The following is an 18,977-nucleotide window of genomic DNA, read 5'->3' on the forward strand; positions in this document are numbered from 1 at the left end:
TTTTAATTTAAAAAAACGGTTACCAAAATTAAAATTAAAATATATATATATATATATATATATATATATATATATATATATATAAAAGAAAATTCCTTTTATACATAATTATAGATAATTGATTCTATATTATTATACAAAGAAAAATAATCTCTTTTGGTTGGTGTTCACATCATTTTTCATTTTCACTTTTTAAAAGTGAAGATATAAGAAATGTTTTTTCACTTGTAAGAAAGTTAAAACATGTAAAATTTGGTTTTCACCTACGGGCTTGGATCGATAGAGAGGGAAATCTCCGTAGTGTTTCAACTTACTAAAGCTTGACTTAAACAACTTGATAGATTTTCAAATACATTTTTTATCTAATTTATTTCTAAAAAAAAACAATGGGACCAGTCCCAACTACTTTCAATCTCAGCACCATAAACCAGGCTATTGTAGTTACCAAAGGTTGAACATGTCCACCTGGTCATCATGATTATTATCAGCGATTCGCAAATAGGAGTACGAAAGTATAAATATTAAAGGCTTTTTTGCCAGAAAGACAAGAATTCGCAACATTTTGATAAATATGCCAACCATTATACCATAGCATTAAAATTTTAAAAGCACTGTAATGTATACAGGTACCCACTAAAAAAAGTACAACCATATAGTCATCATTTCTCAAGCATCAAACACTTTCTTCACTACACGCAGATCCCGTGACTTTTGACACCCACGAGATTATTAAACTGCAATCAAAGCATTCCAGTCGAGGTCGATGCAAAAAACTTGTGCAGAAGCCAATGAAATATGCACCATAACAAGTCATAAAGAGGGGATCAAAGACCCTGTTCAATGAGGTAATCACCAAGCCTTTCAACTATCATGTTGCATTGACCTGGAGTCATGGGCTCATCATAAATGCCAATGACCAAGGCCAAACCGGTCTTCTTGACAGTAGCACCACCGGGACCCTGGTAATGGGGACAGATAATTAGAGTCTGATATTACATTGAATTAAACTAAACTAAATTACATTGAATTAAAGGCAACCATTACACTAGACAACACTGGAACACGCATTTGTTTGTAGATTATAACTTGATTGATAAGCAATTCACAATCACATGGATAAATAGCAGATATTAGACACTAGATATTGTGCTTATAAATCAGATACTAAAAGATTAGATGGATGATGCAACTGCATAAATAAATTACTCCAGTACACCATATGCAAGCTCAACCCATGCTGATCTCACCCTCAACATCAACCCAAATAAAAGAATGTAAAATTTAGACTAGATCATAGTTTTGACAATAATACAATAATACCTATGGAAATTCAATCCACAATCTATTGCTTGATTTTAACTCTAACAATCTACACAATCAAAACATACAAAAATACATATATTCACAGAAACTGCATCATTGTCATCACATAGTCCAGATCATCATCATCATCCTAGATATGAACCTGTGCAATCAAAATGAAACAGAGATAATAAAGAGTGGTTACCTTCTTGCCTCTAATGACAGAGCCGGGTTCACCTTGGATGACCATATATTTAGTTCCACCGATGTACAATCCAGTAGGAGCAAGTGTTCCGGGCTCATTAAAGTCATTCATGATCCCCGTGATTTCCTCGGGCTTGTACTAAATGAGTAAACATCCATACATCATCATCATTACTATTATTATTATACCACAAACAAAAACAGATCAACTAAAACAGATACAGATCTCTAGCAATTAGATTCAACCACCATCTGTTTTGTCTCGTGAATCAACAAATCACTCACACATCAAACTCAACTAAAAAAAACCATTATTTTAGAATTAAGATATAATTGTTGCTGAAAAGTACATACTCAGAATTAACACGTCATTAATCAGTTAACTTTACAGAATCATGCAGTGAACTGTGTTGCATGTTAATCATCATTTCATTAGCAGGAGGAGTGATAATAGATCTGCTAATCTAAGCTTAACAATATTAAGAATTGAGTAAAGAGTGAACAAAAATGGAAACAAACAAAACCTGAGGGAAGCTGCCGCTCTTAGCCCAAACGCTACCGTCATGACCGATGATGGCGGCGTGAGTGAGGCGGTTACCTTCGATCTCACAGAGAAGGTGGTCATCAACATAAGTTTGCCACGACATGCTTCTGATTTTCTCTCCAAACTTAGAATTTTCTCTAGAGTGTTTAAGTGCTCGCTCAGAGAATGGGTTGGGATTTTCTTTTCTTGGCTGCGTTGATTCCACGGAACTATATGCATATATAAATGGGTGCAACCACCTTGAAATTACGCAGATGCCCTTTTCATTACCCTATTTTCGCTGTTTCGGGCTGGCAGATAAGAAAAAAAAAATCTTATTTTATTATTGGCAGCACTTTATTAGAAATGAGCAATTATAATTATAATTATTACTAAATAAAACATTAATGGTTAAAATTATTATTATCATAGAATTCAAACTTAAAAACGCATTCTAAAGAATAGGTAAATCTTTTATTATTAATTGAGTTTAACAAAACTGTCTGTAAAAACTTTTAAGGCAATTAATTAATATTTTGCTGAAAATAATAAATAGCAAATAGTAAATTTATTACAAAACAGTGGTTACTGATTTGTTTTTCAAGTTACCCGTGAGTATACAATTTATTTTTAATATTTTAAGATTAATAAATATGATATTAGACGTTAAAAAAGAAAAAGAAAAACTTGGAATTGAGAGTTCACCATCACTTCTAACTTTTTCTTTTTCAGTCAGCTTTCTTTTTCAAGTAGCGACGTTCTAATTATACTATTTTTATAATTTATCAGCATGATTCATTCTGCAGTGGTGATAAACACTAATAAAAAATATATTCATATGTTAAGATTTTGAATTTTATGAGTTTAAGATTAAATCCTATGATACAGATATAAATTCATTATATTAATTAATGTGCAATAATTATTCTAATTAATTTATATAAATTATTAATTAATTCTTTTCGATTTTTATTGAGACAATAAAAACTGTTGATTGTTATTAATGGAGTGAAAGAATGTGCATTTTATTGTACATATTAACAATGATTTTTTATATTTATGCATAGTTGAATAGTAAAATTGTTTATTACAAAATTACTTAACTATGGGGATAGAGAAATTGAATAACAAACTTTAATATCATATTTTGTATGAGAAAATCTTATTCAGTTTAAGTTATTGCTTTGTTTTTGTAAATTTAAAAATTATTATGTTTTACCTACCTGTATTGCTTCTTAATATTTATTTTTATTTTCCATTTTCCAAATGAACGTGATGGTTTGTGAAATAATTTAGCTACACTAACAACTAAGTCAAATAGATACTGTAAATAGAACAAAATATATAAAAAATATTTAAATAATGATTGATATTTAAATTGAATAATTGTTATAAAAATATTATTAATATTGTTAATTTATATATATATATATATATATATATATATATATATATATATATATGCTTATGTTATGATTTAAAATTGTCACATTAAAAATGGAGATAAAAATGGAGAAGATGAGTACGTTATTGTGAGTACAAATTTATTTTGTTGTAATTAGTTGAAAATATAATTAAATGTTTCAATTGAAAAATATAAATACAAAAATATATTGCACCCACTTAATTGGGTTAAAGTAATCTTTTATTTGTTTATTTATTTATTTTTACCTATTTTATTTCTTGGAATTTTATTTGATTCTTAATTTTTCTTCACACACTTTTATTTTGTTTATATCAATGCAATTGAATCTCACAATTAACTAATCGAAAATAATATAAAACATTACTTAAGTAATTACAATTTTTTCTTCTTTTTTATATTAATTAGATTTTCTTTCTTTTATATATACATTTTCTCACCTACAATTAAAATACAGTAATAAATTAAAAGTGCTTGTAAGAAACTAAATTTTTAGTTAGAACTATGATAAAAAGTCGGTTGCTCATTTTTTTTATTCTAATGAGAGTAATTAGTTCTAGAGAGAACTAAGATGGAATAACAATTTTTGCTAAGTTCTCTTAGTCTTGTTAAAATTCATGATCTCACGGGTACAAACTAGGGGTGGGCAAAAAATTTAATTTTCTTGATCCAATCCACTTTTGCTTCGATCCACTCTATTTATAATCCATTTTATTAAAAATCTAATCCATTTAAAATCCATTTAATGGATATAGATTCCAATCTAATTTACATTTTATATATCTTATGGATTGAATATCCATTTTATAAATCAAGATTTTTAAATATGGATAATCCAAAAAATTCAATCCAAATTTTCAATTTAAATTTTTAGTTGGGTTAGACTAAAGGTTGAGATGAACTATGCTGAATTCAGAATTGGATGGGTCTTGTTCGACGACCTATACGGATCGGACAGGCTCGACAACCATAAGAGGTTGGACGGGCCTAAAGATATGAATGAGATAGGCGGGCCCGACAAACCGAACGAGTTGATCAGGCCCAATGACCTGATGAGCCAGGTGGGCCCGAAGATCCAAACGGGCCAAACGGACCCGAAGACTCGAACAAGCTAGGTAGGTTCGAAGACCCGAACGGGCCAAGTGGGCTCGATGACCCGAATGGGTCAAGCAGGCTCTAAGAACTGAACGGGTCAGGTAGGCCCGAAGATCCGAACGGGTCAGGCGAACCTGATGACCCAAACGAGTCAGGCGGGCTCGAAGAATCGAACGGGATAAGGTGGGCCCGAAGACTCGAACGAGTCAGGCAGACTCGAAAGGGTCACGCGGACCCGAAAACCCGAACGGACTAGGCAGAACCAATGACGAAAACAGGTCAGGCAGCCCAAAGACCCGAACGAGTCAGGCAGGCCCAAAAACCCGAACAGGCATGACAACCCGAACGGGCCCGAAGACCCGGATGGGCCGGACGACTTGGCGACCCGGACAGACCCGACGACCCGGACGGGCCTGGCGACCTGGATGGGCCTGACGACCATACGGGCCCGACGACCTACGAGGGCCTTACGACCCGGATGGGCACGACGACACGAACGGGCTGGACGACCCGAATGGGCTGGACGATCCGGATAGACCTGACGACTTGGACGACCCTGACGGGCCTGGCGACCCGGACGAGCCTGACGACCTACACGAGCTTTACGACCCAGATGGCACAATGACACGAACGAGCCCTACGACCCAGATGGGCTCGACGTCCCGAACGGGCCCTACGACCCGGATGGGCCCGACGACTCAGACGGGCCTGATGACCTTGACGTACCTGACGACCCAGACGGGCCCCACGATTTGAACGTACCCGACTACCCGATTGGGCCCGACTATTTGGACCGGTCCGTCCGGGTCGTTGGGCCCATTCGGATTGTCCAGCCCGTTCCCGTCGTCGAGCTTGTTCGTGTTTTCGGGTCCGTTCGGGTTGTCCGGCTCGTTTAGGTTGTCGAGCTCGTTCGGGTCATTGGGCCTGTTAGGGTCGTTCGGATCGTCGGGCCCGTCTGGGTCGTTCGGATCGTCGGGCCCGTCTGGGTCGTCCGGGTCGTCGGGTCCGTCCGGGTCGTCGATCCCATCCGAGTCATTCGGGCCTTAATGACACAAGTTTTAAGAAATTCAATTTAAATTTCTTTTATTAAAAATGGATTCTGGATTTTAAACTTGATCTAAATATTTGGATTGGATTTAAATCTTGATCCAAATATTTGGATCTGAATTTTAAAAAAATCCAAACTACTTTTACTAAAAAAATGGATTTGAGTCAAAAATCTAATCCAATTATTTGGATCTAAAATAGATGTGGATTGGATCATTAAATATCCAATCCATGTCCACCCCTAGCACAAACATATTTGACACTTTTTAACGCTAACACATCACATTATATTTCTTCATTTATGTTTCATGTGTTGGACATTGATGCTCTAATACTCAAATCACCTATTACAAAGATGATTTGAAATATATGCAAAAGAAGTTATAATTTTCTTTCTGATATGTTGCACAAAGTTTATTCTATCACCAACTTAATTAACCACGAGAGAAGAAAGGATAGAAAGATACAATGAAAATTTAGAAGAGACATGAGAGAAGAGGAAGAAAAGGGAATCATAACTTAAAAATTCAAACAACAAACAATTGTTCAATTCTCATATGGTTATTGTTGGCAACAACTCCCGGATTTAGGGTTGATATGTAGTAGATACAACTCAAAATATAAAAAAGAAATAATAAAGTATAGTATCCGAGAAATAAAAAATGTTCCAAAACATGATGTGTATATCTAGAGACCTTGATCAACTAGGTAATCTCCCAGCCTCTCCACAACCATGTTGCATTGTCCTGGAGTCACAGGTTCCTCATAAAGACCAAAAACTAAAGCTTGACCAGTTTTTTTTATGGTGATTCCTCCAGATCCCTACCACAATACACCAAATATGTTACTGCCTTCAAAACATATTAAATTTTAGGAAGTGATAAATTTTATATTTAATCAACTCTACCGAATCGACTTAATCAACTTATTATAATGTATTATTTATGTTCACTTATATATTATAAAATATTTTTTTTTTCGAATCGAAAATGTAACTAACATGTATGTAAATGATGTGAATACCTTCTTGCCACGGATGACAGCTCCCGGCTCTCCTTGGATGACCATGTATTTGGTTCCAGCAAGGTGCAAACCTGTAGGAGCAAGATGACCTGGTTCGTCGAAATCTTTCATGATATCAGACACCTCACTGCCTTTAATCTACAGAGGAAGTAACAAAATAAGGAGGTTGTGAGAAGAGAATTTATAGATGGTAATAGAAGATTGATTACCTGAGGAAAAGAAGTGCTTTGAGCCCAAACAGAGCCATCGTGACCGATGATGGCAGCGGCGGTGAGATGGTGGCCTGTGCCATCAATATCACACATCAAATGTTCATCGACGTAAGTCTGCCAAGACATTTTGTTTCTTTGTCTCTTGTTGTTGTGATGCTGATGTGATTTTGTTTGTGTCTCTGTTTGTCAACTTCAAATTTTGTTTTAAATAAGGGTTGGATCGTCGATTCTTGGATGCAAGTTCATGCTCCTTCTACCGTCTCTTTGTCTCCGTCCAATTCTTGCCACAACTTCACTTTCTCCTTATTTTTAGGATCAAAGCTTTTTATTTTCCTATTCTTATTCTCATTCTTTTATGTCCACAAATATATTAGAGATACCTGATTCATCAACCAATTCACCCATCACAATTCACAATTATTATTATTATTCTTATTTTTTTTTCATGAATAATTACGGAATATAACAATAAAATGCTACATAGTTTATGTTCTGCTAGATAAACAAATATAAAGATATATGAAATTGTTGTACTTTGAAACTGAGTTCTAACATTTACTTGAGGACATTTTTTTTATTGTTTAATTATCTGTAATTTTTTATATATTAATATTATTATTTATACTAAAAAAATTAATAGAAGTTCGAATAAATAGTTAATTACGACTAACAAAAAGAAGAAATAGACTTATGAGATGTTTTGGAAGGTCGAAGTTGTAAATAACTAAGTGTAAAACGTGTTAATCATTTTCTTGAATACAAATGCAGATATTACAGAGTGCGTATGAGATGGTAAGCACGTTAATTAGCCGAATAGGTAAAATATTGCACTATTATTAATTGTTATTGAAAAAAATAAATAAACTAATAAGACGCACGATCAAAACTGTTATCACTGCCAAAGAAATTGTCTTTCTTCTTTTCCTCTTTGCTACTTTTAATCCATTATTTTCATTTTGATTTATTCAAGGGAAGAACATTCTGTTTACACATACTTTTTATTTTTTAAATAAAAATCATTTTTATTTTATTTTAGTTTGTCACAAATTTAAAACATGTAATATGGAAGGTTCATATGTTTAACTTTCTTATTAGGTTTTATTTTATTTTAAGCAACTCTTATTATGCGATATAAATTTAGAGTTTTTGTAAATTTCGTTCCAATGATAAGTTTTATAAAATCATATTTTTAGTTTTTTTATCATTCTCTAGTTTTTTTTTCATGACTTAAAATTTTAATTTGATTAAATATAATTACCAGCAACCCCTAAATAAAGTAGAATAAGTTATAAAAAATTACTAACAGATAGTTAAGTTGGCCCACTGTGTAATCTACCTCCACCTCAAGAGCTATTTAGAAAAAAGCTTGGCAACTCTGTTCAAATATTGGGTTCTCACCGAAAACATTCATGACTCGAGAATAATCCGTAGTCACTAAATGACAAACAAGTATCCGAAATCGACTTTAATCTGACAAAATTCGGCTCTGGTTGCAACTTTTTTTATTTAAGAAACATGAAAATACGATAAAATCTAAACAAATGCAAAGCGCAAGTTAGAGGGAGAAAACCCCCGTCAAAAGTATAGACGTCTTGAAAGTGAGCACAAAGTAAAGAATTCAGAATGAAAACTCGATGATTAATTGATAAACCTTCACTAAATCTTTCTTACAAGTAAAAGCTCCGCATAGAATACATTGAAAATTATGAGGATACCTCAAAAGAAAGTTTGCTTTTCAACGAACAGTCAAGGTTCATACTCTGCTCCCATTCTAATTCCCAACTGATGTTCAGCTCTATTTGTCAGTGGTGTCAATAAGCAATAAGAGAAGACGAAACAACTCACTCTATTACATCTATCCACCAAGTCGATAGGATCTTCCCCTGAAAGCAACTCCGGAGCCACTCTCTTGCTGAGGGTTACTAGCAGCAGCCTGCGAACGGCTAATCGGTTGCATTCCAATTCTCCACCTTCCAACCAATTTACGTCTGAAAAAATATAGTTAAGAACACAACAGAGCTACCCCCGATTATAAGGAGTTAGACGTCATTGACTAAACAATAAGACCATGGCTAGGTCCTGCCCCCTACAATGCAGCAAAAACAATATGAGGAACAACTACTAAGTTTCTAAATGTTTATCTTTGATCCATTCCTGTAATTTTGATGTGTTTAGATGGAAGAGTTTAGAAAGGAATGGTGGTTTTTAAAGGTGAGGGGGAGGATGTGCTTCCTATGTTGGGTTCAGCTTCACAAAACCAATGAATAAAGCTTCAAGACACTATAAAATAAAAAGAAATCAAATAAATAAAAACTTAAAAATGAATACAGCATATGCATAATAACACCCTAAGCAACAGGAAACTAGAAGGATACACCCACATTGGAGTCTTCAAAATGTTCTTTCCACCTGCTAGTGGATGCAACACCGTCAAAAAGTAGTATAGATGTCCTGCGATGATACCTAAGAGGTCAGGTATAAGAGGCGAGCCAAAAATGACATCTAAAGCAAGCATTGCCCATGGAAGATAGAAGGCCTGGAAAAACAAAAAGATGTGGATCCTATCAGACAATGAAAAGATGTATCTCCTAGAGCTTATACAGCAGAGGCATAAGAACAAAGCTAACTTACAGAAGAGTGAAACATACCTTAAGAGCAACAAGCCCATATATGTTGATTTGAGCATTCGGAAATTCTCTACTCCAAACATAAAGGAGCATAAAAACAAGTGGTACTCCCAAAAATGGAGACCACAAAAAAGGGATAGCAGACAAAACCTATAATTGAGGAAATAAAATTAAAAAGAAAAAAACTGATGTCAGGACTTAGAATATCAAAGTGAAAAATGAAACTAGAAAGAAAGAACCTAGAAGTGGGGAAATGGAATTGGTGCAATTTCAACAACAATCAGACATGTGATCTTTCAATCAGAATTTTGTATCAGCAAAATTAACTTCCCAGATATTTTCTGAAATTCCCAAATCCCTTTCTCCACTGAACCAAGTGGTTATGTACAGAACATTCAAGCCTTCATTGACACTTCCTATCCTACCTAACAGAATTTATATTCCTCAGTCTCCTACAGATTCTCTCCAACTAACAGTAATCTCATACGAAATTAGCAACTAATCTTCACTTACCATTGATCATTTCGGATAATCAATCAGAATAATCATTCATTTGATAAATGAACCACCGATCTGAATATTTATCCATCTAACTTTGCATTCACTAAAATCAAATCAAATATAATTTGATTACCAAATGTTTTGAGATGTGACATATGCTAATGCATAAATTCTTAAAGACTAATGGAGCATAGCTTTCACAGGCACAATGGCCAAATGGAACACAGATAAACAAATTAGATTGGATATATCAATTGCCCATCATCTTTACCCCCAAAAAATTAAAGTTTTGTTATCTCTTGTCCAGTTCATAATCCAGAACCACTAGAATAGATTCTACAAAATATATCTTCCAGCATTTTGAAGGATAAATGTCACATTAGCAATCATAAGATGAAAAAGATATCTGGAGGATAAACATACTAATAGCGCAAACGAACCAAATATCATCATCCACAAGAAATCAGAAGTCCGTCTGTCAAATGGTCCCTTCTCAAGTTGGACACCGTACCTTAATCTGTACATTATAAGAATATGAACCAATTCAGATGAAGTAAAATATACCTCAACACTTAATATAATCTGCTTGTTCGATATACAGAAACGTAGAAATTGATGTAACAAATTATTCTTCAATTACTTACATCATCAAGAGACGGATCCCAAAATTGATAGAAAATGGTCCAAGGAAAAATAAGTTTGTGAATAACCTCCAGACCTACATATCATGGCAAGTACAAAAGATTTATTAAATCGGTCAATGGGAAAAGAACAAACTAAGATTATTACAAAAGATTGTCAACAGCAAGTTAAGCTTAAGGAAAAATCACAGACTTCAACAATAAAACTCTAATTGACTGCTTAATGTAATTGGCGGCCTGTCAGTCGCCAAGAGATTAAACCATTGCTACTTAAAGAAGCAGTATAATGTAATGTAGTGCCCAGATTACATAGAAAATATGGCAAAAAGGAATTGGGGGGATGCCACAGATAACATAGAAATTTCCTATATCAGTCTAGAAGGAAGTGGAGAGCACTCCATTTAACCCATACAATCATTCGATACACATGGCACAATTATAAATAACAATGAATGGAATGTTGACCTCAAAAATACAAGTATGTCAGCACATGATATGATAAACAAACATTCACGAAAATATGGCATAATCTGGTTGGCAATTGGAAGGCAGTGTTTGGCTGCAAATCTGGTTATGTAACAAAAGTTAGGATTAAAACCAAGTATGTCTCCATGATATTCTTTCAATTTGGCAACTGACAAACACAAAAAGATACTGAATCTGTCTTATATATAAAAAAAATTAAAAAAATCTTCACATCAAAGACGCACAGAATGGGATATCGAAAGCGAAGCTTTAGAGAATGAGTGCAACACTTGGCAAGAGGATTAACAGCACATTCCTCTTTCTTTGATACTGATACCAATGATATTAAGGAATTCTCACCTGAAAACCGTAGAACACTTGTTCGTACAATAGTGCAATATGAATTGGCTTATATAATCCAAGATGGTAAGCGGCAGTAGCCAACACGCAAACAGTGCCATATGCCTTGGTTATTGGCGGAAGAGAGTGATAAAAACTGAAAGCATGAAACATTTGAAGTATTAAACAAAGTGATTGAAGCAATTATAAAAATTTCCAAGAAAATTTCTACACCTAATCCAAGAATATCAATGAAAGCAGAATTTGTAATAGCACGCTTAACTGAATATTTCTGATACTAATGAAGCTGGAAATTGCTCAGATTAGGTTTAGCGAAAGAGAAAAAATTAATCAAAAACCTCTTAATCGACTTAAAGTAACGAAATGGATTAAAGTTGGCAATGATTCGACAGTAGAAGTTTGATAGGTCAAACGAACAAGAATTAAAATATTCATCAACATTATCTTTATTTGAAAAACGATAAAAAAAAAAAAAAAAAAACGAAGGATGAAGAGAATTACTCAGCGGGAGAAGACATTGCGTACTGAGGAAGAAAATAAGAACAGAACTCTGACTCCAGTTTGGAATTCAGATTTTTAGATCTTCCTTGTGATACCGTCTCCCTGAGACCCAGAAGCTTCCGTGCAACCTTTTCGCACGTGACCGTCGAAGCCTCACATGGCCCAAATTTTATGGGCCATTTGAAGGCTTACTCTTTCAATGTCTTTCCTTCACGAACCCCCCAAATTCATCCCTCAACCCCCGAATTTCTTCTTGCACCCCCAACTTTGAATTCAAATTGTTCTATTGGGCAATAAAAAGTCTTGATAAAAAATCGCTATAATTGCTTCACTTATGCTTTAAAAAGTGTTCTCATTGCTTTATTATGAGTGAAGGAAAATACACGTAATGTTTATTTTCGAGGATTAAAATTTATATTATTTTCGATTTTTACAAGAGTAGTGATGGTGTACCTAATGGTCTTGTTAGATGTTCTCATTGAGTCATGGATTACGAATTTTTAAAGAGATTTCGAATATATTTGCAAAGTTATTTTTCTTGACTTATAAATTAGTTCAAAATTTTAAATTTATTAAGAAAGGAATTCAAGTTAGTAATTTTTAACACATTTTCACAAATTAGTAATTTATGAAAATAAACTAGCTTGTTAGTTACTATTTTTTATCCTCGCTTGTTTATTTGAAATTCGTTTTTCTATAAAATTATTAAATATATTTTTTATGCCATTTTATTTTTATCAAGTATTTTATTATCTTTTTCAAACACTTTGAAGTGAATAACACAACTTACATATTTTTTAGCTTAGCATCTGCAGTTTACAAGTGATTGCCAAGACTTTTTTAGTAGCTTATTAGTTATTTTGAGAAAATTATAAACTAATTGGAAAAAATTAATCTTGATTCAAATACAAGGTTTTTTTTAATAACGTATAAGTTGTTTAGGTAGTTTAAAAAAATAAGTTAATTTATAAAATATTTTTTTTAATTTAATTAGATCCCATTTTAGTCGTTTAAATTTGATTTTTTTTATTCTATCCATCATTTATGCACGTTGATATCTATATATGGATCAAGTTTTAAAAAATAGTGTAAAAATAAGTATTGATATCCAAATTTAAAAGTTAAATGTAGCAATACTTTACAAAAGTATTTTGCAAATAAAAACCTTACAGTCAAATTTGTTATGCAATTAAAATTCAATCAAATAAAAGTTACTTTTCAATTCAATTTTATTAGCACAATGATACTATAAAGATATTATGACTACCATCTTTTTATTTTCATCATTTACTTTTTGATGTGACTTAATGTGGACCATTGATTATTTCAAAAGAAAAGATAGTGGTACATTAATCAATTATTCATAAGTCATGTTAGGAAATAAATGATGAGAGCCAAAAAAATGGGAGTTAAAGTATAATTTTCTCTTATAAAGCAGGGTTTAGAAAATAAGGTCGAATTTCACTTATATACTATAATGTGAAATTTTGATACATTTTATTACTTAGATGATCAAACATATCCAGATATTATATATTTATGAATGATCTAATAGTAGTTTAATAATAAATTTTACCATAAATCCAACTAGGAGAGTGATTTCACTGAAGAACCACATAATTAATAAGATATGAGTCTAACTCAAATTAATGATTGATATTACTCATAATACAAAACCTCAAAACAATGAGTTGATGGTTTTTTACTTTATAAACTATTCAACTTTCTCAAATATATAAAATGTGAGACCTATACTTAATTTAGACCTATACTTACAACCAGCTAATACATGAAAGCAATAATATTTTTAAATATAAAGAACAAATAAAAAAAAAACCTAACTGATTTCACTTTTAATATTTTTTTTCAAACGAAATGACATTAGCAATATTTTAAAAAATTCCATACATTAGTAAAATTGACTTGAAAAATTATTTTAATTTTAGTAGTATGTAATATTGTAGCTTTAAAGTGTTGTCGAATTAAATAAAATTAAAAAAAAAAGTATATAGATCAATCACATATAATACATACACTTAAAGCACTTCATTCCATTTCAATCCAAGCTTGCCTCTTTCTATTACTTAACAAAAAAAGAGATAGATAGAATAAGATGATAATTATATGGTACACCCATAAAGCAACAAAGTCGAAAAATGATGTAAGTTGTAACATTTTGAGCATATAGTATATGGTTGGCGTTTTTCCATGCAATGGATTCACACAATTAATTAATAGCATGATAGGAATTGGTGAAGAAAGTGTATGTGTGAGTGTATGCAGGAAGAAGAAAGGATCATAGTTTTGGTGGCGTAGAAACGCAACAAACATTAATAAAGCAGAGAGAAAAGGAAAGAGAATAGCACATAGCACCAACACGCTTGCCCCATGCTTTTATCATTTATCTTACTCATGCTCACTCACTCTCCGGTGGCTTCAATTGGGATCAATGAAAAAGACGAACTCAAAAAAGTGCAAAAGTCACCAATCAAAACAAAGGGATCAACTTCAATAACACACTCCTATGCAATTCATCTGCTTTTCTTCTCACACCACAATCATTTCAATATCAGTAGACTGGATTTTTCAATTCTTAGTTAATCAAATAAATTATATTTAAATTATATCAAATATAGATCGAATGTAATTTTGTTAATAAGATTAAATTCAATAAAATATAAATTTAGACTTATTCAACTAAACTCTAATTCGAAATTACTTGTTTCGATTTTCGATCTAAGATAATTTATCTCAATTTTCAGTTCAAATTGACTTTGATTGATCTAGAATCTAAAACAATTTTACTCTAACTTATCTTAAACTATCTTAATTCAATTTAGATGTACCTTAATTTTAGATTTTTAAAATATAAACGATAACTAAATCTAATTCTGATTAAATTTAATTAAGTAGATTGAACTTAATTAAAATTCAAATGTATAAATTCAGATTTGGAATAAATTTATTTAAATAAAATTATTATAGATTTAGATTATTATGGATTGAATTTTACAAATTTCCCCCTTCAATTTTGAATAATAATTTGGCAATCTTTTGATCAAAATATTATGGATGTTACAAAACCTTTTTTTTTCTATTTTGGAACTGGTTGAAAGTTTATCTCTAATTTTGTGTGTGGATAAATTGAATTGAAGTACTTGTCCACTGAAAAGACATGATTGATTGTTGTAATGAATGCATAGTATAGGATATACATTATAGTTAACATGCGTCACTTCAATCTAGTTCAACCAATGAAATTGGTAATACTCACTTGTTTGTTTCACTTCAACAATGTCCTATGTCATTTTTTATAATTACCGACTTATGTACTCTTAAAAACGGTTGATTTACTCTCTTTGTTATTCATTTTTCATTTATTATTTTAATATTTTTTAATTATCTATTTTAATATTTTTAAATAATATGATGTGATGATTTAAAATTAATATGAATAATAAATTAAAAATGATCAAAAACAATAAATTAAAATATTATTATCCTAATTACAAGTATTAATGGGTATAGTGCGTAACTTAAGGTTACTTAAACCATTTAAGAAGTTAAGATATCTCTAATTCTTTTTTTCTCACTGAATTTCTTGAAATTAAAAAAAATTAAAAGTAAGAACTTTTGTTTTGAAAACTATTTTTTTTAATAGTTGATAAACTTGCCAAATTGATTGAACTCTAGGTTTGATATCATAATAGCATATGAAATATTTTGGATTATTTAACTAGATGAAACCATTTGTTTTTATTTAAATTTACTTGTTCATTTGAATATAGATACGTTGAATTTTGATATCAAATGTTATATTTTGAGAATTTAAATTAATTGGAAAAAAATAAGCATATTAATTAAAAAAGTAGTCAAATTCTGGTTTTAAAAAGAAAATAGAAGAGAAGATGACATATCAACATCAATATTTGAAATAAGGTGATATTATTCCCATATTCCTCCACGTTTACATTTAATAAAAATATCTTTTATTCATTTTTTTGGTTTAAACAAATTAATTATCAACGAAGAATTGATAGAGTAAAAACAAAAAGTACGCAAAAAAAAAACTATTTAAATTAAAGATTAATGGTTGGAAGGTAAAAAAAGAATAAGTCAAAATTAAAAAAAATCAAATGAGAAACATTATGGTTTCTATCTTATTCACCTACATGATTTTTTAAAAATAAATTTACTTCCAAAGGCAAATAAAATGAAATAATAAAAAATATATGAAAAAAGAGAGAGAGGGGAAGGAATGGTATTTAAAATTAGGGTTAAAATTTGTTTTCCTTAACTTTCATTAAAATTTAAATATTATTTTGATATTTTTGACCAATTTAGTCCTTCAATTTTAAAAATACATAGATTTAATCATTTTAACTAAATTTTATTAAGTTTATTTGACGTTTCAATGAAATTTCAAACACGTTTCTCAGTTAGTATTGAGTTAAGAATGTATCAAATGTGTAAACAACTCAAATATTATCATAAAACACATTTGAAACATTAAGTAAAACGAGTAAGTAATTATATCCGGAATAATAAGAGAAAGGAAGAACTAAGAGAACAAAAAATATAGAAGAGGAGAATGAAAGCTCAAGTGGTGTGTCTTGGAGGAGGCAAATGACATCTATTTATAGATGAGAAAGAGCTCTTCACGGTAACAAAATTAAATATCAAATCAAAACTGATTGTGAAATAATGGCCAAATCAAAATTAAAACACCAAGACTTGCAACACAATTATGGATGAAGATGATATTAGGAATCAAAACATGGTTTATAAAATAGACCTGCAATGCATCATGTATCATTGATTGGTTCAAAATCGCTCCCATAAATGTAAAGATTTTGTTTCTAGACTCTTCTTTCCATTTTAAATATTCTCTATTTCCCAAACATAAAAAATCTAAATTCACACATTTCAAAAATTAAAATATTAAATTGGATCAAAACTTTGAAAAATTATTTAATCGTATGTCGATGGTAAAGATCTTAGCTGGAATGAAAAACATATATTGTTTTCCATTGAATCATGGAAAGAGAAAAGTAAGTAGGAAAGGAAATAATAATGGATAGAGTTAGAAGATATAGAGGATGTTGAGTATTGGTCGTAAGAAAGTGATGAATGTAATGAGAAGAAAGGTGGGCGAGGTGGGGTCAAAAAACAGCTTGGTTTAGGGTGTCATCCCTTTCTCATTCTCATTCTCATTTCTCACTCCAAACAAGGAACAATCCCTGCTTCTCTGCCACCACTTCACTTTCTCTTTCATTCACCAAAATTTCAGACACAAATTTCAGCCACAACTTTACACCTACATTCATCACTTCATGCCAATCTTTTACACAAAAATATTCAAATAATAAGGACATGCATTTGTTCAGTTTAGGACCAAATCCCTAAACTTGGTTGTTTATTCTTAATCCTCTACCAAATTAATCTTTAATGAAGAATAATCACGCTTGGACTTGACTCCGATTAATAAATAATAATAAAAAAAAGCATCGTGAATGATTGATCCAGCCTGTGCTGGGTTCATCTGAACTCATATCTAGCCAGATATGAAAGAAAGAATGTCATCAATTGTATGAGAAAATGTTCCTTTCACATATTGTTGTTTAATATTCTCTTCGTTTATTAAAAGATAGTCAAATTAATTATCACACAATAAAAAAATTTGATTATCTCTTCGTTCTCAAGATCATAATTGTACAATTTTAGTTGTATTTGTCTCGATTAAACTTGATTCAAACATTATATTTTTTTAGTGTTTTTTTTTTTTCGAATTTCACTTCAATGTTTAACAAAATTTGTAAACGTGATTCGGAATAACATTATAACTTAGCGTTTGACACATACGCTAATATTACTTATGCATTTTTGGTTTTTCGTGTCAGAAGGACCACAAATATAAACCAGTTATGTCAATAAATAGTTATATTTTAACGACGAAAAGAATTACACATTTATAATATTAAAGAAAAGTTCACTAATTCAAACTTGAAAATTCAAAATTGTATAACAAGGATTTTCTAAACGGATAAATGATGCAATAGTTGGAGAACCATTCGCGAAGATCAGCTCAAAGATTGAAAAGATAATAATTTACGCAAAAATATTACATATAACTTTGTTGTAATTTTCTTAGAAAGGCATGAATAAAATCTTAACCTAGGCAAAAACATATATGTAATGAATTAAATACTTAAATTCTGAAATTTTGAACGGAAAGTGACCATGAGTTTACTTCAAAATAATCAATAAACATTTTTAAAAGTAATGATTACTTCTTGAAAATAATGCAGTAAAAATCATTTTTAATCAGGATAACGATATTGTTTTATATAATTCATTTTTCTACCCCTTATTTCATTCCCTTAGACACGTTTTGGATTTCGAATTATAATATTTTTTTATAACGTAGTGGAAAATTAAATTTTGATTTGTAGACCAAAATTTTAAATAATTTATTAATTTTCTATTCCTTATTTCATTAATTTAAAGAAGTTAAGCTTTCTCTCATCTAAACAATTGTATATTTCTATTGTTTCTCTCTTTACTATTTCACTCTTAACTCAAACATAGTTGGTTGGCGTGAGCTGCGAGGGATCCACATGCATATATCTACGAGGCAATTGTCCCCACAACAATTATTATTTTTTTTAGTTTTTGCACCCCAAAAAAAATAACACCACCCATCAGAATGTTTTTTTTTTTGTAAGAGATAAAAAAATGCATTTGGTATTAATTTTAATTTTTAAAAGTTATATATATATGTATAATTTTATAATTGATTTTTTAGTCAATATATTAACAAAGAAAATTATATATATTTTTAAATGCTCATAACTAACTAAAATAAACTTGTGTATTAATACAACAAAAATCATTATTTTTGTTAACAGAAAAACTGTTCCACAATCATGAAGTGATGAGAATGAGAAACCACCCATCGGTTACTTCAGGAAAAAACTGGTGACTACAGTGGATACACTTTGACCCTACATTTACCAGTGTATTATTTTCTATTTTCTTGACATCTGAATGTGC

General features: G+C 31.1%; 3 protein-coding genes across 3 annotated transcripts; all 3 read right to left on the minus strand.

Annotated features, from left to right (window-relative positions):
* Window positions 1-560: 560 nt before the first annotated feature.
* Window positions 561-2,290, minus strand: LOC114178861 (profilin-1-like). Its single transcript, XM_028064986.2, has 3 exons — window positions 2,031-2,290; window positions 1,508-1,645; window positions 561-959 (listed from the first exon to the last, which is right to left on the minus strand). The coding sequence occupies exons 1-3, from the start codon at window positions 2,151-2,153 to the stop codon at window positions 825-827; spliced, it is 396 nt and encodes a 131-aa protein (XP_027920787.1). The 5' UTR covers window positions 2,154-2,290; the 3' UTR covers window positions 561-824.
* Window positions 2,291-6,087: 3,797 nt separating this feature from the next.
* LOC114179455 (profilin-4) lies at window positions 6,088-7,103 on the minus strand. Its single transcript, XM_028065800.2, has 3 exons — window positions 6,827-7,103; window positions 6,618-6,755; window positions 6,088-6,416 (listed from the first exon to the last, which is right to left on the minus strand). Exons 1-3 carry the CDS (start codon window positions 6,953-6,955, stop codon window positions 6,282-6,284), a joined length of 402 nt encoding a protein of 133 aa, XP_027921601.1. The 5' UTR covers window positions 6,956-7,103; the 3' UTR covers window positions 6,088-6,281.
* A 1,343-nt stretch (window positions 7,104-8,446) lies between these two features.
* On the minus strand, window positions 8,447-12,081 carry DER1 (DERLIN-1). Its single transcript, XM_028059769.2, has 7 exons — window positions 11,925-12,081; window positions 11,424-11,559; window positions 10,602-10,675; window positions 10,381-10,474; window positions 9,478-9,606; window positions 9,205-9,365; window positions 8,447-8,817 (listed from the first exon to the last, which is right to left on the minus strand). The coding sequence occupies exons 1-7, from the start codon at window positions 11,939-11,941 to the stop codon at window positions 8,685-8,687; spliced, it is 744 nt and encodes a 247-aa protein (XP_027915570.1). The 5' UTR covers window positions 11,942-12,081; the 3' UTR covers window positions 8,447-8,684.
* Between the last annotated feature and the right edge of the window lie 6,896 nt (window positions 12,082-18,977).

Source organism: Vigna unguiculata, chromosome 3 (genome assembly GCF_037176805.1).
Source record: "Vigna unguiculata cultivar grain cowpea cultivar isolate G323 ecotype 2 chromosome 3, ASM3717680v1, whole genome shotgun sequence".
NCBI classification, from domain to species: domain Eukaryota; kingdom Viridiplantae; phylum Streptophyta; class Magnoliopsida; order Fabales; family Fabaceae; genus Vigna; species Vigna unguiculata.